Source organism: Mobula hypostoma, chromosome 7 (assembly GCF_963921235.1).
Source record: "Mobula hypostoma chromosome 7, sMobHyp1.1, whole genome shotgun sequence".
Lineage (NCBI taxonomy): Eukaryota > Metazoa > Chordata > Chondrichthyes > Myliobatiformes > Myliobatidae > Mobula > Mobula hypostoma.
The window spans coordinates 18,545,374-18,569,064 of NC_086103.1; the positions used below are offsets into that span (position 1 = coordinate 18,545,374).

At 42.9% G+C, this 23,691-nt stretch overlaps 1 protein-coding gene across 1 annotated transcript in view; it reads left to right on the plus strand.

The window, feature by feature from the left end:
• The window catches only part of LOC134348852 (uncharacterized), a 59,372-nt gene extending 37,932 nt beyond the window's left edge, over nucleotides 1-21,440 (plus strand). The window contains exons 5-8 of the mRNA XM_063052635.1: nucleotides 7,499-7,606; nucleotides 8,301-8,378; nucleotides 12,754-12,807; nucleotides 20,984-21,440. Of these exons, the coding sequence (XP_062908705.1) occupies nucleotides 7,499-7,606; nucleotides 8,301-8,378; nucleotides 12,754-12,807; nucleotides 20,984-21,003 (260 nt within the window). The 3' untranslated portion in view covers nucleotides 21,004-21,440. The remainder of the gene's footprint in view (nucleotides 1-7,498; nucleotides 7,607-8,300; nucleotides 8,379-12,753; nucleotides 12,808-20,983) is intronic.
• Nucleotides 21,441-23,691: the final 2,251 nt, after the last annotated feature.

The window sequence follows — 23,691 nt, forward strand, 5'->3', positions numbered from 1 at the left end:
ATGTCAGGTAAATGGAGACTTTCCATTGGATTCCTGGATCAGACCCACTGCCACTATCACCACACACCTTCTCTCATGGCAAGGTCGCAAGAGTGACTGGGCACCAGGCAACCCTCTGTAGAGTCTCCAACCCAAACACTATAAGGCTCTTAAAATTAAATGTTAATGACAGATCTTCTAAAATCTCAAATTGTAAAACACAAGCAACATGCTTAAAACATGAAGTTCAACTGAGAAATTCCTTCCCCTTTCCCATCTTAAACCAAACCCCTCTTGGGTCAGATTAGAGAGTGATACTTCAGTGTAATATTGGGAATCCCAGCAATTAGTGTTGTGACTGTGAATGAGTCATGTGGAGACTGGAGAGTTGATGTAAAATGGTTTTGTTCGGCATGATAAGAGACATTTTAGAGACATCCTCAAAGGAATCTCACTGAACTCAAAGTACATTGGTGTTTTCTACTCCTTAAGCTCAAAAATAATAGCGTGCGATTAAATACAGTTTTACACAGTCTCCTTCAGTAAAGGGGATGAAAGAATTAATGTATTAGGAGTGTTTGCTGGATCTGGGTGTGTACTTAGAGTTCAGGAGGATAAAGAGGGATCTCATTGAAACCTACCAAATATTGAAAGGCCCACATAGAGTGTTCATAGAGAGGACGTTTGCAATAGTGGGAAAATCTAGGGCCAGAGGGCACAGCCTCAGAAATGAAGGACATTCCTTTAGAACAGTGATGAAGAGGAATTTCTTTAGCCAGGATGTCACGAATCTGTGGAATTCTTTGACCCATCAAGCTGTGGAGGCCATGTCATTGCGTATATTTGAAGGGCAGATTGATTAATGCCATAAAATTTACAGCGCAAGTATTGAGAATGGGGTTGATATGGAAATTAAATCAGCCATGATCTGGAGTGGACTCAATGAACCAAGTTCTGCTCCAATACCTAATGCTCTTATTTGTGTGTATGCATGTTTCGTGTAGAAATACACGTGTACAATGGGTGAAAGCCTCCACTGACAATGTACCTTTGAATATTCTGACATTTGTGGACAATGTGAAGGCTTCTTACGATGAAGTGCCAGGCAATCAAAATATAGTTTTGTTTATCACTTTGTTGAAAGTTGACTCTCTGCAGACAATAGTGTGTATTAATAGTGCCTTGGACTAGATGGATAAAAAGTGGTTCTTGTTTGTATTAACTGACTGTTACCCCCAACCCACAGTAGATTCAATTGCAACACGGCAGAGCAACATTTAGTACGACTATATTACAGCTTGTGATGTCGGACTTCAGAGTTGAGTCGTGGTGCCATATTTATGGAGTTTGCACGTTCTCCTCATCAACACGTGTGTTTCCTCCCAGTGCTCTGGTTTCCTCCCACATTCCAAAGATGCTCGTCATTGTAAATTGTCCTGTGATTAGGCTAGGGTTGGATAGGTGGGGTTGTTAGGTAGTGTGACTCATTGGGCGGTAATGTGCTGCATCTCCAAGTAAGTAACCCATAACATTTGAAGGATGTCCCATGACGAATAGTCCCTATTTCTGAGGCTTGGCCGTAAAACCCATGTGAACAAAGTGAACAAATACACTCTGTGGCCATTCTGTTGAGGGCAAGCATTGAATCAGCCAATTATGTGGCAGCAACCCAATGCATAAAAGCATGCAGATATGGTCAAGAGGTTCAATGGTTCACACCAAACATCAGAATGGGGAAGAAATGTGACATAGTCGAAAAGGCTTTTACCATTGTTGGTAACAAACATTGTTGTTGGTATCTCAGTAACTGCTGATCTCTGGGGATTTTTACACACAGCAGTCTCTGGAGTTGACAGAGAACAGTGTGAAAACAACAAAAAAACATAGTGACAGACTGTTCTGTGGACAAAAATCCTTGTTAATAAGAGAGTTCAGAGGAAAATGGCCAGACTAGTTCAAGCTGAGAGAAAGGTGACAGTAATTCAAATAATGATGTGTTACAAGAGTTCTGTGCAGAAGAATATTTTGAACGCACAAAGCATTGAACCTTGCTGTGGATGGATTACAGCAGCAGTAGACCATGAACATACACTCAGTGCCAATTTATTACTTACAGTAGATACCTAAGAAAGTGACTACTGAATCTATGTGTGGAGCCACAAGAAATATGTGAGCTCCTCAATGAATAAATCTACTCTTTTCTTTTTTACCATGGAGAAGGACATAAGGACAAGGGAACTCAGGAAAGTTAATGGGCATGTCTCATGGATATTCCACATTACAATGCAGGGGACACTGAGTATCTTTAAATGCATGAAGTTAGTTTAATCTCCAGGTCCTGATCTAGTATATCCAAAGACACTGATGGATGCTAGAGAAGAAACTATGGAGCCACGGTTGAGGTAAATGTATTAGTGTTAGTGATGGGTGAAGTGCCAGATAACTGGATGGTGGATAATATTGTGTCGTTATTTCAGATAGGCTGCAGATTAAAACCGAGCAAATATAGACCAGTGAGCTTAACGTCTCCCATGTATAAACTACTGAAGAGAATTCTGAGAGACAAGATTAGCATGTATTTAGAAAGACCAGGATTGATTAAGGAGAATCAACATAACTCAGTGTGTGGGAGATTATGTCTCAAAAATCTGACTGAGATTTTAAAAAATAACAGAGAAGTAGATGAGGCAGTGTGTTGATGTGGTCTATACCTACTGTATAAATGCTATGGTCGGCTGTGGTACACCACTTGGCACTGACATCCAGTCAGAAAATGCTAGTTACCATGATCTTCTTTCTCCTATCACCCTGCCAATTATGTTTCCAACTTTCCAAAGCATTTTGAATTACTTCCAAAGCAGCCTGTCATTGTCATATAGGGCATTGTAAAAGCCTCACCAAATTCCATGTGAACTTCATCTTCCATGCTGCTGTAATCAATTTTCTTAGTCATCTCATTTTTTATTATTTTATTTCATTATTTGTTATGAAATATTATTTGTGTTAAAAGCATTGGGTGAAACAAAAAGGTTCGTAAGCACTTCAGGAGCTGTAATGAGTTCTTCAAGACTGTGTGGGGCGCCAGAGAGCTGATTATTCCAGCAGATGATAAAGTCCAAAGAAAATAGACGTGTGATTTGTTTCATAAAAACAGACCCAAGGCTTTTAACATTCAAGTCTTTGAGATTTTTCTTTCAAATAAGAGACATTTCTGTCATATTTCTGGGTCCATCACATGCTTGTAAGATTACTTCTCTCGTAGGTAGACCAGGCCTCAGATGGAATCACAATTGATTAAAGAGCAAAAGTTGTCCTGATACTTAGAAAGCAATCATAAATTTCATTACCAATGTCTGTCCTTTCTGAGAGGTGACCTCTGAGACTTGACAAGTGATTCATATTTTCCAGGGTATCACTGCGAACCTTTCTTTTTAGTGGACAATGTTATTCAGTGAATTAGATAATGGAGGATTTCTTTTCCTCGATGCTGCCTGGCCTGCTGAGTTTCTCCAGCATTTTGCATGTGTTGCAATGGAGGATCTTTGTCTTGTTGTTGGTCAGAACCATCCTTTCAATAGATAACACCAAGGCAGTCTCAGCAGAATCCTAATAAAGATTAGCTTTACTTGTTACATGTACATCAAAAGATGCGGTGCAATATGTTGTTTGCATCAATGACCAACACAGAACGAGGATGAGCTGGAGGCAGACCACAATTGTTGCCATGTTTCCAGTGCCAACATAGCATACCCACAAATCACTATCCATTACTAACTCATATGTCTTTGGAATGTGAAAGGAAACTGAAGCACCCGGAGGAAACACGTATCATGGGGAGAACATACAGATTCCTTCCAGATAGACCCGGGAATTGAACCCTGTTCACTGGTGCTGTAAAGCATTACGATAGCTGCTATTTAACGTGCCAACCACTGGAACTCACTGGAAGGATTAGTGAACCAACGGTGGTGCCCTCTCTCAGGTCAGCATTGCCACTGAGCACTGAGTTACACTTTGTTAGCTCTGTTGGGCTGCCCACATTGATCATGTATCTGACATCAGAGCCTGGATCAGACTCTGCATGCTGAGCTCTGTCAGGGGAAGAGATTACCCAGTGGACAGAGGGAATGATTCAAGTTGGTGCTTAAATATTCTTTTAGAAGCAGCAACATCCGCATTACGTCACAGCCCTTTACAGGTAATTCCTTTAAAGCACATTCACAAGGAGCTCTGCTACTGCTTCACCATCCAGGCCATACTCTCTGTCTGGCTCTCTGGTGAATTCAAGTGCAGGAATCCCAGAGACTTTGGTAATTCAAACAAAACAGAAGATTTATTACAGAAATTAACCAGCAAAACTAACAAGAACTCAGGCAAACTCTACAGAATCTTGAAGAACTGAAATCACTCAGAATACACAAAGGAACTTGGTCAGAGTTTCACCAGACCATGATCCTCAATAGCTGAGCAAAGAGGGGTTGGCATGTTCCCCTCCCGCTGCCCACAAGATACACACAGGAGCATGTAGGAATTCAGGACCAATCAGACAGCCCTGGGGTGTCCAAATGAAGCAATAACCCCTAAGAAAACAACTACAATACAAGGCATTGAAAATCCCATGCTAATTACAGCAAATTGAATAAAAGTGATAAATACAAAGAGAGTTTAACAATCCCCGTGATACCAAATGAGACACCTGCAATACAAACTGAAAACCCAGAGCCAGTCCAAAGACAAACAACCAGACATGAAAGGTAAGCAATCCTGGTGAGGTGACACCAAGAAAATACAATCCACATACTGACTGAAGAAAACAACCCCTCATTGTAATACTTTTCAGGCAGGTGGTACAGGAGCCTTAGATCAAACACAATCTGGTTCAAGAAAAGTTATCACTCTTCAGCCATCAGGTTCCTGAACCAGTGTGGTTAACTTCACTCAACTTAACCTCTGAACTGATTCCACAACATGGAGACTCACTTTCAAGAAGACTGCAACTCATGTTCTCAATATAATTTACAGTATTTCTTCATTTATATTTTTCATTACTTTCACAACTCCAGTAGGTCTGGCACACAAAGCTCCTCATCCTTTGGCCCAACTACAGCCTGATTCTGTCAGGTGCTAAGATGTCCTTGAAAGACAGGAGACTTGATGTCAGTCACAGTGTGAATAGATCAGTGATGGGTGTGTGCTGAAAATACACAAATACATTTTCACTGGGACTGTAATGGAATAGTGAATTTCGGCTACATGGTAGTTAAATGCACAGTAGAGTTTTAGTACTTGAAAAACGGAAAGTTCTAGATGCAGGAAGCCTGAAGTAGAGAGAGAAATACGGGAACCATCAACAGGAGAAAATCTTTAGATGCTGGAAATCAAAGCAACACACACAAATTTCAGGAGGAACACAGCAGGCCAGGCAACACCTGTGGAAAAGAGTAAACAGTCGACGTTTTGGGCCGAGATCCTTGATCAGGACTGGGAAAAAAAGATGAGAAGTCAGAGCAAGAAGGTGGGGTGTGGGGGAGAAAGAAGTTCAGGATGGAAGGTGATTGATGAAACAGGAAGAGGTGCAAGTGTGAAGTAAAGAACTACAAACTTGATTGGTGAAAGAGATAAAGGGCTGGAGAAGGGGGAATCTGAAAGGAGAGGGTAGGTTACCATGGAAGAAAGGGAGAGTGGAGGAGCAGCAGAGAGCAGTGATGGAAAAGTAAGGAAATAAGGTGAAAGAGGGAAACAGGAATGGGGAATGGTGAAGGGGTGTACAATTGCCTCGTTTGAGAAATCAATATTCATGCTATCAGGTTGGAGGCTACCCAGACAGACTATGAGGTGTAGCTCCTCCAACCTGAGTGTGGCCTTATCGCAGTAGTAGATGAGGTCATGGACTGACATGCCGGAATGGGAATAGGCAGTAGATTTCAAATGGGAGGGCACTGGGTGATCCCACTTTTCCTGGTGGATGGAGCATAGATGCTCGTCAAAGCGGTCTCCCAATCTATGTCAGGTCTCAACGACATACATGAGGCCACACCAGGTGTACTGGACGCAGTAGATGACCCCAACAGACTCACAGGTAAAGTGTCACCTCACCTGGAAGGAATAGTTAGGGCCTTGGGTGGTAGTGAGGGAGGTGTAGTACTTGCAAGGATAAGTAAAATAAGGGAGATCAGTGGGAAGGGACAAGTGGACAAGGGATTTACGTTGGAGCGATCCCTGTTGAAAGCTGAAAATGGGGGTGAGGGACAGAAAGATGTGAATGATGGTGAGATCCTGTTGGAGATGGCTGAAATTACGGAGAATTACATGCTGGAGGCAGAGGTCAGTGGGGTGGTAGGTTGTGGGCTGGAAACATTAAGCAGGTATGACATTATCTGTAGAAACTGAAAAGAGTTAACATTTCAGGTCAAAGATTCTTCCTTGGAATCTGATCAATATTTTTCCAAAAACCCTTCCTTCAAATTTGCTGGAGGATTTTCGACCTGAAACATTGTTCTCCCAGTTCTCTTTCCACAGAAGCTGCCTAACCTGCTGAGTGTATCTGGCATTTACAGCTCCCGTTTAGAGGGGATAGAAGCTCTGGGGCAAAAGCCACCCCACTGTGGCAATTCTTATTCCAGTAGAAACACAGACTATGATGGACATTCCTCTGTTGAACAGTGGGAAGCCTCACACATTTCCTGAGGAGACTGAGGTCCTTTAACATCTGTCAGATGAGGTTGAGGATGTTCTACGAGTCTGTGGTGGCCAGTGCGATCATGTTTGCTGTTGTGTGCTGGGGCAGCAGGCTGAGGGTGGCAGACGCCAACAGAATCAACAAACTCATTCGTAAAGCCAGTGATGTTGTGGGGATGGAACTGGATTCTCTGACGGTGGTGTCTGAAAAGAGGATGCTGTCCAAGTTGCTTGCCATCTTGGACAATGTCTCCCATCCACTACGTAATGGATTGGTTGGGAACAGGAGTACATTCAGCCAGAGACTCATTCCACCGAGATGTAACACTGAGCGTCATAGGAAGTCATTCCTGCCTGTGGCCATCAAACTTTACAATTCCTCCCTTGGAGGGTCAGACACCCTGACCCAATAAGCTGGTCCTGGACTTATTTCCTGGCATAATTTACATATTACTATTTAATTATTATGATTTTATTACTGTTTAATTATTTATGGTGCAACTGCAACGAAAACCAATTTCCCTCGGGATCAATAAAGTATGACTATGACTATGACATGAACTGGATTCCTGACAGCTGCATATTCCCAGATATCTCCTGCCAGAAAGAGATACCTGATTGAAATCGGGACCTAGATGCCACTCTGATTCATTTCTTGTCTCTCTCTGATGGTTACTGAGGATAAGTGTAGTTCTTCAACATTCAGGTTAGTTAACCTCGATCAGAAACTAAACCCAGAACCTGAGATCTAAATTAATCAATGTTATTTCTCAGCCATTTAGACAGCTTTTGAAGGATGTTAGCAAAATAAATGAGAAATTTGTGCTTTTTGTTTTGACAGAGGATTACAGTTTTAAACACACTACTTTTGTAATTACTAGTGGACTGGCCCTTCTCCTCATCATTATCCTGGTGATGGTGTTGTGTCTAAGAAAGCGCAAGCTTACAGGTAAGGTACCTGAAGGGGAATATGATTCCAAAGTCAGGTATTAATCTATCGTTGAGGATGAATCTGATGACTATAGAAAGATCAATTACATATTGTCGCGTTTTTTTAACTTGTAAAGATTTGAGCTAATGGGCAGTTGAAGTGCATTTGGCTAAATGCATGAAGTTTGAGAAAAAGCAGAAATCATTTTGAGAGCTCTCCTCTGTCTTTACAAGTTTGGGAAATACAAATCAGAAATCGCAACGAACAGAGAGGAACACAGAAGATGATTCTAACCTTCATGCAAATCCAAATGAGATTCAGTCAGAAGAAGGTAACATCAAGACAGAGACATCAAAGCAATTTTACTTCTGTGTCCCATTGGCTCACAGCAGTTTTGATTTGACTTAGTAACTTAAAAGTTATTTTCAAACACTGACATATAGTGGCATTATAAGACCAAAAGATATATCAGAAAGATTAGGCCATTTGGCCATTAAGTTGCTCCACCATTTCATCTTTGCCAATCCATTTCCTTCTCAGCACCAGTCTCCTGACTTCTCCCCGTATCCCTTCATGACCTGACTAATCATCAACCTATCGACCTCAGCCTCATGTTGGTAGCTGTCATTATTAATTGGGCACTTTTTTCCCAGAGATACCAAATGTTGCTTCTTGAAAATCGAGCCAAGGAAATGAAATGTTTATTTTCCAGGAACTAATGAGATGCGGGAGCCTGAGACCAGCCATATTGCTGAATATATGTCTGTGAGCAGGAAGACAATCCAAGAAGGTAAATAGATCAATCTCTTATTCAATGAATTTCTCTCTCTGTACTTTCGTGAAATTACTAACTCGACAGTTTGTAGGCTTGCAATTAAAATGTATGTTTAGAGGAATGGAATCTCAAGCACAAAACTGACTGATCAATCCAATGCCCTGTCTAGTGTTGACTATCCTTCATGCCCTCCCAGTCTTCTTCATACAGCACAGGGCTCACTCTGCATTCTACAACACTCCAATATAGATAAACCACAACACTTTACCTTATGGACAACCCAGAAATTAGATGATATTTCTGAATATACATGAACAGAGCAAATTTTCTTGAAAAATCTGAAATATTTTTTAATAAATCAGACCACTTTTTTAAATGTGAAAAATCTTTTTTCTACATTCTAGCTTTCTCTTCATATTATTTAATCCCTCTGGTCGAAGTCTAACTTTATGAACATATATAAGGATTTGGCTTCAGCCAGTGGAGAATTCACCTGGTTCATTATTATCTGGGAATTCCTCATTTCAGTCCTGAATGACTCCTGTCTTTAAACTCTGATCATGTCTTGGACTCTCTACTGTAGGAAATATCCTTTCTGCAGCTACTTTGTTGGTATCTAAGGGAATACAAGTTGAATTAACCCATCTCTCCACATATATCTCAGTTCCAAGAGGCCATGTGATTATACAGATTCCCAACTGCTAATATCCAGCATCACACAGGCAGGTTTACATACTGGAGAACTATATATCCTGTGGAAATAATATCAAGTCAAAACTGAGAGAAGTGACTGAATGAAATCAGAGAAAAAAAAGAGATAATTTAGCCACGGTCTTCATGTAGTGCCCTGCTTAAGAATTTTATTGCTAGGCTGTAGAAATTTCATTTTGGCAGTTTCTGGAAAAGCTGTGTTCCTGCTGGTGGGATGTTTTGGTTTCGGCTAAAGATAAGAAGCCCTGCAGTTCAACTTAGGAATGTTGTGTCACCCAATCAGGATGGCAGAATCGGGAGAAAATTCTAGAGTCACTGGGATGGAGAGTGATTTGTGATGGACAGTAGTCTGGTACGGGATATATTTTCAGAGAGGACAGGGGGGAAGATGCCTGAGAATCCCACGGGAAGAAGCATCTCCATTGCACAAAGTGTTTTGTGCAAATGAATGGCTCCAAGGAGGAAAGGCCAATACTCCTGAGAGAGGGCCCATTTGTTCAAAATGGATTTTGAGCGAAGTTCAGAATGTGGTGTGTGCCTTCATGCAGACCGTGGGTCCGGCACTTGAGTAAAAGACAACTCCAGGTTGAGCTCCGACTTTATGGGCACATTGGACTGGTTTAACTGTAACAGGCCCTTCCATTTATTTTTCTTTTCTCTTTCCTACTAACTGTTCAATGAAACTGAACTTTGTAAATATACTTTATTTATAATTTTATGCGGTGTACAATCTGTTATTTCTTGCCGACCGACAATTGTGTATGGGCAGGATTTACGCAGCATTCACTCAGATCAAGGTTTTGTTAAGGGGAACATCATGGCGTTCCTGTTTGGTTGAACCCCAAAGCATCCTGACCCTAGGTGTATATTGTTGTGAAAAGTGGTCTCCTCACTGCTGAATCACGTGGCTGTTAGCAGAGCCAGCTAATGAGCAAAGTTTCCATATGAGCCCGGTGAGGAAGGGGAGGGCTACATTTATATATTCTGTTTAATAAATATGGAGCAACGCAATGTTTGTGAGACCATAAGGTATTGGAGCAGACGTTGGCCATTTGAGTCATTGAGTATGATCTGCCATTTCATCATGGCTGATCCATTTCTGTCTCAGCCCCAGTCTCCTGCCTTCTCCCTCTAACGCTTCGTGCCCTGACTACTCAAGAATCTATCAACCTCTGCCTAAAATATATGACCATAAGACATAGGAGCAGAATTAGGCCATCAGGCCCATCGAGTCTGCTCTGCCATTCAATTATGACAGATCCATTTTTTTCTATCTTCTCCTCAACCCCAGTTCTCAGCCTTCTCCCCATAACCTTTGATGCCACGTCCAATCAAGAACCTATCAATCTCTGCCTTAAATACACCCAACAACCTGGCCTCCATAGCTGTATGTGGCAAAAAATTTTCACAAATTTACCAGCCTTTGGCTAAAGAAATTTCTTTGCATCTCTGTTTTGAAAGGGCGCCCCTGTGCCCTCTTGTCCTAGACTCTCCCACCATGGGAAACGTCCTTTCCACATCTACTCTTGTCTAGGCCTTTCAACATTCGAAAGGACTCAATGAGATCCCCCCTCATCCGTCTGAATTCCGCTAATTACAGACCCAGAGCCATTAAGTGTTGTTCGTATGAAAAACCTTTCATTCCTGGAATCAACCTTGTGAACCTCCTCTGGACCCTCTCCAATGCCAGCACATCATTTCTGAGATGAAAGGCCCAAAACTGTTCACTCAAGGTGAGGCATCACCAGTGCCTTATAACGCCTCAGCTTCACATCTTTGCTCTTGTATTCTTGGCTTCTTGAAATGAATATTGACATGGCATTTACCTTCCTCACCACCGACTCAACCTGCAAGTTAACCTTTAGGGTGTTCTGCACAAGGATTCCCAAGTCGCTCTGCATCTCAGACCTTTGGATTCTCTCCCCGTTCAGAAAATAGTTCACACGTTTATTTCTACAATATCCAATGATTTGGCCTCCTTTGCGATCTGTGGCAACAAATTCCACAGATTCACCACTCTCTAGCTGAAGAAATTCCTCCTCATCTCTGTTCTATATTGCCGTCCCTCTATCCTGAGGTGGCATCCTTTGGGTTGTTCTGTGGCAGTGTCACTATAACACCACTTTGTACTGATTAGCACACTGCTTTTCAGCACGAGCAGAAAGATTAGTGTTCGATTCCCACCACTGACTGCAGGGAGTTTGTACGTTCTCTCTGGATGTCCTCATGTTCTCTGATTTCCTCCCACATCCTAAAGGTGTAGAGTTTAGGGTTAGTAAGCTGCCGGAATGCTATGTTGGCACCAGAAACCTGACGACACTCGCACGCTGCTCAGCACAATCCTCGCTGATTGGATTTGACACAAACAATGTATTTCAGCCTTTTTTGTACATGTGACAAGTAAAGCTAACCTTTACCTTTGTCTGATAAACTAATTTCCTCAGAAATAGGAAATTCTGGGTTCAAGCCCCTGTTGAATGTGTAACATAGACTGATACTTCACAGATGCACTTCACTGACAAAAGAGCTGACATGTGGCTGAAAGAACTTCTGGTTGGAAGGGGAAGATGGTGTGAGGGAGAGCAGAAGTGTGGCTGATGAAAATTGTTACTTAATTCATTTGTTTATTTGTTTATTTATTTATTCATTACATCCAGGGGAGTAAAAATCTTCATGTTGTGTCCCTGTCATAAAGTACAAGCAATAAAGAGGGGAAATGTAGGAGAATATTGCGCAAACAATAAAATTATATACATAATTGTTTGTATACATAAAGGCATCTGTTAGCCTTGCGAGACCATGGATCTGTGCCTGGAAAGTCTTCACTCTCCAGGGCGCAGGCCTGGGCAAGGTTGTATGGAAGATCAGCAGTTGTCCATGCTGCAAGTCTCTCCTCTCCAGGACACCGATGTTGTCCAAGGGAAGGGCATTAGGACCCATACAGCTTGGCACCAGTGTCGTCGCAGAGCAATCTGTGATTAAGTGCCTTGCTCAAGGACACAACACGCTGCCTTGGCTGGGGCTCAAATTCATGACCATCAGATCGCTAGTCGAATGCCTTCAGCACTTGGCCACGTGCCCACTTTGTATACATGCACACAACCATTAACAACACACATGACTTAATACATTTGACATATTAAATATTTTTATCTTACTGAACAGTGATGTTTCCAATTTGGAATTCATCCATTACTTGATTTGCATGTTAATTCCTCCTGATACTGATGCAAATTCCTTGTAGACACAAGATGTAAAAGTGTGGAATAATAAAGCAAACTGCAGGACGAACTCAGCAGATTGAACAAACTCAAATCAATTGGGACAGCACGGTAGTGAATAGATTTGCTTAACGCTTCACAGCAGTAACAATTGGGCTCAATTCTGACGCTGTCTGTAAGGAGTTTGTACATTCTTCCCATGACTGTGTAGGTTTCCTCTGGGTGCTCCAGTTTCCTCCCACATTCCAAAGACTATGGTCAGGGTTGGGAAGTTGTGGGCATGTTATGTTGTGTGGAAAGCATGGTGAACCTTGAAGGCTGCCACCAGCACAAGCTCGGACTGTGTTGGTTGTTTACACAAACAACACTTTTCATTGTATGTTTCGCTGTTTCAATGTTCATGTACAAATAAAGCTAATCTTTATGTTTATCATCTTTGTTTCTATTTGTCCCTGCAGGCACACAGGAAAATATTCATTATGCATCCATCTGCTTTGAGAAAAATGCACCAGGTGATAAAATTGTTTTAATTTTTTTCATTTTTTATCAGGATGAGGATTGTTGGTGATGAGTCTGAAACTCTTTGGGCCCCTGATATGGCCGTCCTGGGGTAAAGCTCCTCGCGCACACCATTAACATACCGTGGGACAGTCAACTGAGGCTCAGTCCATAACCCAGCCTTCTCCGTGCAGGTCCGGTCTCCCCCCACAGATACAAGCACAAACATCCAGGCTGATATCGCAACACAACGTTGCAGTGTTGCTGCTGGTCAGGTGCCAACTCAAGGCACATTTGTGTCCTCAGAGGACATAGAAAGTCAGTCAGCACAATTCTGAATCAGTAAACGTGACTAATGTCGGTTCTCCTGTCCATATCATCACATTTCTCTCTGTTGCTTGTCAAATCAACCTGATGGCATGATGGCAAACTGTTTGTGTCAAATCAATTCAACCAAAAGAGGAACTTCTCTCTGAACAAGTATTTTAATTTTGATTCCCATCCCAATTCCAAAGTGACAGTTCTCAGCCTCCTCTTATGACAAGATAAGGCCACCCTCAGAGTGAAGGAACAACACTTTATATTCTACCTGGGTAGTCTTCAAATTGATGGCATGAATATCGATTTCTCCTCCTCCCCTCTTTTTCTATTCTTCACTCTGGACTCATACACCTTCTCACCAAACAATCCCCTCCTCTTTCTCTTTCTCCTATGGTCCACTCTCATAGAAACATAGAAAATAGGTGCAGGAGTAGGCCATTCAGCCCTTCGAGCCTGCAGCGCCATTCAGTATGTTCATGGCTGATCATCCAACTCAGAACCCTGTACCTGCCTTCTCTCCATACCCCCGATCCCCTTAGCCACAAGGGCCATATCTAACTCCCTCTTAAATATAGCCAATGAACTGGCCTCAACTCTCCCTTCCTATCAGATTCCTTCTTCTCCATTCCTTTATCTTTCCAACCCAACTGGCTTCACCTATCACATTCCAGCTATCCTACTTCCCCTCCCACTACCTTTTTCACATTGGCATATATCCCTTTCTTTTTTAGTCCTGAAGAAGGTTCTCAGCCCAAAATGTTGACTGTTTATTAATTTCCATAGATACTTCCTGATCTTCTGAGTTCCTCCAGCACATTGTGTGTGTTGCTTTGGATTTTCAGTATCCGTTGGCATTTTCTTGTTTAACATTTCACTGTATATTTCGATGCAAGTCTCTGATCTCTCACTCTTCCATAAGACCTCAGAGCTACAAGAGATAGGAGCAAGATTAGGCCATTTGGCCCCTCAAGCTTGCTCCACCATTTAAATAATGGCTGATTATTTTTACAAACAGAATCACCCTGTAATCCTTAACCCCGTTACCAATCAAGAACCCATGAACCTCTTTCATAAATATACCCGATTTGGCCACCACAGGCCACGGTGGCAAAAAATTCCACAGATTCACAACCCTCTTACTAATGGAAGCACCTTCCCATAACCACTCCCTCCAGGCCTATTGGTATCTGATTCGTTTCAATGAAATCTCTCCTCATCCTCCTGAACACCATTGACTTCAATAGAAATAAAACGGGAAAGAGTTCTTGTTTTCCACTTCCTTATTTCCCAGTGGATTTATCTGAAAAACACTCGCATTCACAACTCCTCAATGACCTGGAATCATCCAAGAATCATGAAAAAGTTTATTTAATTTGCAATCATCTCTTTAGCTCACTGTGGTTTATGCATATTTTTACCTGTATGAATCGATATGTTTTCTGGAAATTCAAAATTCAGAAGTTCAAAGTCCAAAATATATTTATTATCAAAGTACGTAAACTACACACAACTTTGAGATTCACGCCTTACAGGCAGCCATAAAACAAAGAAACTCAATAGAACTCATTAAAAAAGGACTATCAAACATTCAATGTGCAGAAAAATAACAGCAAATTGTGCAAACAATAAAAGTAAACAAATAACTTTCAGAACGGAAGTTCACGAAAATCAGTTTTCAACCAGGAAGCCATTCGTCACTGCATCCAATTCAGGGGGCCATGAGTTGCAGGCCACAGCCTCAGTTCAGTGCAGAGATGAGTAAATTACACTGTGTACTGAGCTGAACCGGCCTGCCCCTTCCCTCTGGGCCATCACACTGACCATTTCAATCTGGCCCGGTGCTTAAATCATCCAAACCTCATGTCATTCCTCATTCTCAGACCCGGGCCCTGCTACTTTATTATGTTCTCAGACCTGAGCCGTGCCACTTCTATTCGGCCCATGCTCGAACTTTCCAATTCGGCCGGCCGCTTAATCGATCAAATCAATTAAATTGAGCAAATAAATTTTGATCAATTAAATCGAGCATAAAAACATAGAAAACATACAGCACAATACAGGCTCTTCGGCCGACAAAGTTGTACTGAACATGTACCTACCTTAGAACTACCTAGGCTTTACTCACAGCCCGCTAATTTTCAAAGCTCCATATAGCCATCCAGGAGTCACTTAAAAGACCCTATCGTTTCCACCTCCACCACTGCCGCTGACAGCCCATTCCACACACTCACCACTCTCTACATAAAAAAAAACTTACCCTTGACATCTCCTCTGTACCTACTTCCAAGCACCTTAAAACTATGCCCTCTCGTGCTAGCCATTTCAGCCCTGGGGTAAAGCCTCTGACTATCCACACAATCAATGCCTCTCATTATCTTGTACACCTCTATCAGGTCATCTCTCATCCTCCATCGCTCCAAGGAGAAAAGGCCGAGTTCACTCAACCTATTCTCATAAGGCATACTCCCCAGTCCAGGCAAAATCCTTGTAAATCTCTTCTCTACCCTTTCTATAGTTTCCATGTCCTTTCTGTAGTGAGGTGACCAGAATTGAGCACAGTACTCCATGTGGGGTATGAGCAGGGTCCTATATAGCTGCAACATTACCTCTGGGTTCTAAACTCAGTTTCACGATTGATGAAGATCAATGGACCATAGGCTTTCTTAACCACAGAGTCAACCTATACAGCAGCTTTGAGTGTCCTTTGGACTCGGACCCCAAGATCCCTCTGATCCTCCACACTGCTATAGAACCATAGAACCACAGATTCACAACAGATCCACAGATCCACTTGCTCATCAGGTCATTTATAAAAATCACAAAGATTAGAGGTCCCAGAACAGATCCCTGAGGCACACCACTGATCACCAGCCTCCATGCAGAATATGACCCGTCTACAACCACTCTTTATGGTTCTGGATCCATAAAACAATGTCCCATGGATCCCATGCCACCTTACTTTCTCAGTAAGCCTTGCACAGGGTACTTTATCAAATGCCTTGCTAAAATCCATATGCACTACATCTATGGCTCTACCTTCATCAATGTGTTAAGTTTCATCCTCAAAAAATTCCATCAGGCTCATAAGGCACGACCTGCCCTTGACAAAGCCATGCTGACTATTCCTAATCATTTATGCCTCTCCAAATGTTCATAAATCCTGCCTCTCAGGATCTTCTCCATCAACTTACCAACCACTGAAGTAAGACTCACTGGCCTATAAATTCCTGGGCTATCTCTACTCTTGAATAAGGGAACAACATCCACAACTCTCCAATCCTCTAGAGCCTCTCCCATCTTCATTGTTGATGCAAAGATCATCGCTAGAGGTTCAGCAATCTCCACCCTCACTTCCCACAGTAGACTGGGGTGCATCCCATCCGGTCCCGGTGACTTATCCAATTTGATGCTTTTTAAAAGTTCCAGCACATCCTCTTCCTTAATATCTACATTCTCAAGCTTTTCAGTCCGCTGCAAGTCATCCTTACAATTGCCAAGATCCTTTTCTGTAGTGAATACTGAAGCAAAGTATTCATTAAGTACCTCTGCTATTTCCTCCAGTTTCATACACACTTTTCCACTATCACACTTGATAGGTCCTATTCTCTCATGCCTTATCCTCTTGCTCTTCACATACTTGTAGAATGCCTTGGGGTTTTCCTTAATCCTCCCCGGCAAGGCGTTCTCATGGCCCCTTCTGGCTCTCCTAATTTCATTCTTAATCTCCTTCCTGCTAGCTTTATAATCTCTATCATTATGATTCCTATCATTACCTAGTTTTTTGAACCTTTCATAAGCTCTTCTTTTCTTCTTGACTAGATTTACCACAGCCTTTGTACACCACGGATCTTGTACCCTACCACCCTTTCCATGTCTCATTGGAACGTACCTACTCAGAACCCCCGCAAATATCCCCTGAACATTTGTCACATTTCTTCCATACATTTCCCTGAGAACATCTGTTTCCAATCTATGCTTCCAAGTTCCTGCCTGATATCCTCATATTTCCCCTTACTCCAGTTAAACATTTCCCTAACTTGTCTGTTCCTATCCCTCTCCAAGGCTACAGAGATAGGAGATAGAATTGTGATCACTATCTCCAAAATGCTCTCCCACTGAGAGACCTGACACCTGACCAGTTTCATTTCCCAATACCAGATCAAGTACAACCTCTCCTCTTGTAGGCTTATCTACAAATTGTGTCAGGAAACTTTCCTGAACATACCTAACAAACTCTACCTCATCTAAACCCCTCACTCTAGGGAGATGCCAATCAATATTTGGGAAATTAAAATCTCCCACCACAACAAATCTGTTATTATTACTCCTTTCCAGAATCTGTCTCCCTATCTACTCCTTGATGTCCCTGTTTCTGTTGCGTGGTCTATAAAAAGCACCCAGTGGAGTTACTGACCCCTTCCTATTCCTAACTTCCACCCACAGAGACTCTGTAGACAACCCCTCCATGACTACCTCCTTTTCTGCAGCCGTGATACTATCTCTGATCAACAGTGCCACACCTCCACCTCTTTTGCTTCCCTTCCTATCCTCTCTGTAACATCTAAAGCCTGGCACTTGAAATACCCATTCCTGTCCCTATACCATCCAAATCCCTGCAATGGCCACAACATCATAGCTCCAAGTGCTGATCCACGCTCTAAGCTCATCCACTTTATTCATGATAGTCCTTGTATTAAAATAGACACATCTCGAACGTTCAGGCTCAGTGTGTCTCTTCTCTATCACCTGCCCATTCTCCCTTTTGTACTGTCTCCAACCTTTCTCTATTTGTGAGCGAACCTCCCTTTCCTCCATCACTTCAGTTCAGTTTCCACCCCCTAGCGATTCTAGTTTAACCTCTCCCCAATAGTCTCAGCAAACCTTCCCGCCAGGATATTGGTCCCCCTCGGATTCAAGTGCAAATCGTCTTTCTTGTTCAGGTCACACCTGCCCCAGAAGAGGTCCCAATGATCCAGAAATCTGTCTCCCTGACCACTGCTCCAATCCCTCAGCCACGCATTTATCCTCCACCTCATTCTATTCCTATACTTACTGTCACGTGGCACAGGCAGGAATCCCGAGATTACTTCTTTTGAGGTCTTGCTTCTCAACTTCTTTCCTAACTCCCTGTAGCCTGTTTTCAGGACCTCCTCCCTTTTCCCATCTATGTCATTGGTACCAATATGTACCACAACCTCTGGCTGTTCTTCCTACTTCAAGATATTGTGGATGTGATCAGAAACATCCCGGATCGGACCCTGGCACCTGGAGGAAAACCACCATCCGTGTTTCTTTCCTGCGTCCACAGAATCACCTATGTGACTCCCTAACTATAGAGTTTCCTATCACTGCTGCCGTCCTCTTCCTTTCCCTACCCTTCTGAGCCACAGGTCCAGACTCTGTGCCAGAGGCACGACCACTGTTGCTTCCCCCAGGTAGGCCGTTTCCCCCCCCCCCAAACAGTACTCAAGCAAGAATACTTATTGTTAAGGGGGATCTGCTTCTTGCCCTTCCCTCTCCCGACTGTTACCCACTTCTCTGTCTCCTGTGGTCCTGGGGTGACTACCTGCCTATAACTCCTCTCTATCACCTCCTCACTCTCCCTGACCAGACAAAGGTCATTGAGCTGCAGCTCCAGTTCCCTAACGTGGTCTCTAAGGAGCTGCAGCTCGACACACCTGGTGCAGATGTGGTCGTCCAGGAGTCTCCAGGACCTCCCACGTCTGACACCGAGCACAGAACACCGTACTTTCTGTCTTTACTTTAAACAGATAACCTACCTGGCCTCGATTCCTTATTGCCTAAGCCCCATTAAGCCAAAGCCTTCCTACTCTGTCTCCCACTACTCCGTTGCCCGCTCCTCCAACGCCCGCTCTGTAAATCTATCTTTCTTTTAAACTCTTCCTGCTGTTCTCACTGGCCGGCTTCCACACGTTTGCGCAGTCGTGCTCCGTTCTTATTGCTTTGCCATAGAGGGAGTACAAAGAAGGTTCACCAGATTGATTCCTGGGATGGCAGGACTTTCATATGAAGAAAGACTGGATGAACTGGGCTTGTACTCGTTGGAATTTAGAAGATTGAGGGGGGATCTGATTGAAACGTATAAGATCCTAAAGGGATTGGACAGGCTAGATGCAGGAAGATTGTTCCCGATGTTGGGGAAGTCCAGAACGAGGGGTCACAGTTTGAGGATAGAGGGGAAGCCTTTTAGGACCGAGATTAGGAAAAACTTCTTCACACAGAGAGTGGTGAATCTGTGGAATTCTCTGCCACAGCAAACTGTTGAGGCCAGTTCATTGGCTATGTTTAAGAGGGAGTTAGATATGGCCCTTGTGGCTACAGGGGTCAGGGGGTATGGAGGGAAGGCTGGGGCGGGGTTCTGAGTTGGATGATCAGCCATGATCATAATAAATGGCGGTGCAGGCTCGAAGGGCCGAATGGCCTACTCCTGCACCTATTTTCTATGTTTCTATGTTTCTATGTTTGCTAATCTTTGTCAAGAAGAGAGCAATGCAGTCAATTTAGGACATTTGCATTCTATTTGTCACTTCCTTTATCAGTGTGATCCACTACTATCATCTTTTAATTGTGATGTTTGCAATTATCACAGGGGAGAGACATGCCACACCATCCTCCAATTAAGTGTTAGGTACTGTAAGTACATTGATTCTGTTGGGAAATCCTAAAACCAACAAATATTAAGTTCCAAATCAAATCTGTAGCATTCTTTACTGATCTAAACAGATAAAATATCAACTGGATTAAATATAGACTCAATGGCCACTTTATTAAGTATGTCCTGCACCTAATAAAATGGCCACTGAGTGTATCTTCATGAACTCAGCTGCTGTTCTGTACACCAGCTTTGTGATGTTCTCCATTGGTTGGGGTCAACCATGGATGTTGTGTCCCAGCTGTTGAAGTCACTATGCAAGCCAGGGTGGTATGCTACAGAGAACAAGTTGCTGCCCAAGCAGCAGGCTCCCGCTCTCCATGCAGCAGATGAATCCAATGGGCCAATACAGTTTGACACCAGGTGCAGTGGAGGAGTTGCCAGACAGATTTGAACTCAATGTAGCACTGCCTTGGGGACTCCAGCTCTGGATTTTTCCCTCAGGGTTTACGCCCAAAGCCTTCTCATGAGTGGGTATAGCCACAACACAGTGGAGAATTGAGATAAGAGCTTTTGTTCTCCTAGATGTGTTGCCAAGCACAACTCTTGAGCCCCATCTGCCATGAAGTGCCAGTTTTCAAGGTACCAGTAACCCTCCTTTGCCCCTTCTCCTGTTAGTACAAAATGGTTAAATGTCTCCGCCGGGCTCAGTAGCTAAGCTACACGTGAAGACCAGGAGTTGGACTTGGTTCTCTCAGAAACTGTTTGAGATGAATGCTATTGGGAGCATTTAATATGTAGTGGGAGCTTATCCCTACTACCCTTCCCATCCCCAGGAAGGCTGTGTTGCCTTTCTGTCAGCTTGAACCAGTCTGGCCATTCTCCTCTGACCTCTCTCATTAACAAGGCACTTTAGCCAACAGAAATGCTGTTCGCTGGATGTTCTTTTTTTCACAGCATCCTCTGTAAATTCTAGAGACTGTTGCATGTGAAAATCGCAGATCAGCAGTTTCTGGGATACTCAAACCACCCTGTCTGGTACCATCATTCCACAGTCAAAGTTACTCAGATCACATTTCTTCCTCATTCTGACGTTTTAACTGAACAACAACTGAACCTCTTGATCGTGCTTGCATGCTTTGATGCATTGAGTTGCTGCTACATGATTGGCTGATTAGATATTTGCATTAATGAGCAGATATACTGTACCTAATACTGCAGGCATTGAGTATAATTGGTATTTCTTTCTCTTTTAGAACCTGCCTTCCTCAAATGAAAATGTCTCATCTGTTGTCTATGCACAGATACAAAAAATCATACGTGAATAATCTTCAAAGGAAGGACTTGGAGAGGATATGTAGAAAGTAGTATATTTTAAAATCATTTTTTATATTTTCGATTTGTGATGTACTTTCATGAATGTATTTTCCCTGAGTTAACATAATTCAAAGATTCAATCTCATCGTCACTTCTGAGTTACAAATGAGAATCGTATCTCTGAAAACAATTTCAACATTTTGTTTCAGCTCCTACAGATACGATGTGAAAAAAAATCCAGCTTCATTACGCAAGATAGCTTTAATAGAGAGGGCATGTTTGTTACCAATACAACTAGTATGAATGGTGGGCAAGTTATCTTGGTGCCAGGGACATGCCAACACTTGTGGGCTGCCCCATGCACAATCCTTGGTCTATGTTGTTGTTTATGCAAAATGAAACATTTCACCTCATGTTTTGCTGTTTCAATGTATATATGACAAATAAAAGCCAATCTTTAGTATTTCCAAGCTTGTCATGACAAACAGTAATGTTTTAAACAAAACACGATGGGGTTAGGTTAAAACACTGGCCCTTCTTAGGGCACTGACTTATTTACACCAAATCTGGGCTTTCTGTATACTTAGTCATTTAATCTATGCTGATGAACGGATACATCCACCTTCCACTTGTGGAAGATGGTGCTGAGCTCCATTCTTGAATCATTGAGGTCCTATTGGTAAGGACACTCTCCATTATTAGTAAGAAGGTCAACAATTTTGACCCAGAGGTAATGGAAGAATAGCAATATACACTCAGCCACCACTTTATTAGGCACTTCCTGTACCTTATAAAGTGGCCACTGAGTGTATGTTTATGGTCTTCTGCTGCTGTAACCCTTCCACTTCAAGATTCAAAGTGTTTTGCATTCAGAGATGTTCTTCTGAATACCACTGTTGTAACGTGTGGTTATTTGAGTTACTGTCACCTTCATATCAGTTTGAACCAGTCTGGACTTTCTCCTGTGACCTCTCTCATTAACAAACTAGAGAAAATCTGCAGATGCTGGAAATCTGAGCAACACACACAAAATGCTGGAGGAACCCAGCAGGCCAGGCAGCATCTACGGGAAAAAAAAAGTACAGTTTACATTTCGGGCCGAAACCCTTCGGCAGGACTGGAGAAAAAATGCTGAGCAGTAGATTTAGAAGGTGGGGAGTTGGGGTTGAAAAACACGAGGTGATAGGTGAAACCTGGAGGGGAGGGATGAAGTAAATAGCTCGGAAGCTGAATGGTGACAGAGACAGAAGGCCAGGGAAGAAAGAAAAAAGGGGACTGGAGCTCAGAGGGAGGTGATAGGCAGGCAAGAAGACAAGATGAGAGAGGGAAAAGGGGATGGGGAATGGTGAGGGTTGGGGTGCATTACCAGAAGTTTGAAAAATCAATGTTCATGGTATCATGTTGGAGGCTACCAATATAGCTTCCAACCTGTTGGCATGAACATCGTTTACTCAAACCTCCCACCTCCCACCCCTCCTTCACCATGCCCTTCACCTTTTCCCTCTCTCACCTTATCTCCTTGCCTGCCCATTGCCTCCCTCTGAGCTCCTCCTGACTTTTCTTTCTTCCATGGCCTTCTGAGCTCTCCTTTCCGACTCCCCCTTCTTCAGCCTTGTGTCTCTGTCACCAATCAACTTTGCAGCTCTTTATTTCAACCCTCCCCCTCCCGGTTTCACCTATCACCTGGTGTTTCTCTCTCCCCTCCCCCACGTTTTAAATCAAATCCTCAGTTTTTTTTTCCGCTCCAGTCTTGCCGAAGGGTTTTGGCCTGAAACATTGACTGTGCTTTTTTCCATAGATGCTGTCAGGCTCGCTGAGTTCCCCCAGCACTTTGTGTGTGTTGCTCAGATTTCCTGGGACTGGGCATAGCAGCCAACTGATGTGGTCAGGAATTCCTGCCAATTCAGTTGCGAAACACTGAAAAATTACTTTGAAATCAGAGTAGAATTAACTCTGTATGTTGAAGATAAGAAGAGTGGATTCACGGGCTGACAAGTTTGCAGTTCTGGATGTGGCAGTTCAGATGATCTTGATAAATGTTCAGCAGGAATTCTCTCTCTGCAGTCTGATGCCGGATTCCTCCTGGTGACATGGGAAGCTTTAGCAATTCTCCAACATTTAGGCTGGGAAGCCACAGGCACAACCAACACCAGGAATAGACAAAGTCACAAGAGACTGCCGATGCTGGCTGCAGGGTTTTGCCCTGCGACATTGACAATCCCTTTCCTTCCACAGATGCTGCTCTACCTGCTGAGTTCTTCCTGCATATTGTTTGTTGCTCAGGGACATGGACAAACCTATGGTGTGAAGTCCTTACCTTTCCTGATCAATTATATTCCAGATCTCAGGGATAATTTTCCTTGTACACGTCTGAAAGCTTCCAAATACAAAGATGGGAAATGCTGGAAAAAATACAGAGGATCAGGCAACATTACCATTCTAATAAGGCCAAAACAATATCACTGTTTCCTTTCCTCGCACAGTATTTAATCCACAGGGCATGTCCAGCATAATTTCTGTTTTCATTTCAGAATTTCAATGTTTTGTTTTAATGACTTTTACACCTAAAGGAAAAGGCAGCCTTCTTGTCACCGGGTGACAAAAGCAATCCACGACATTGTGGCAAGGCCTCTACTCAGTCTCAGAT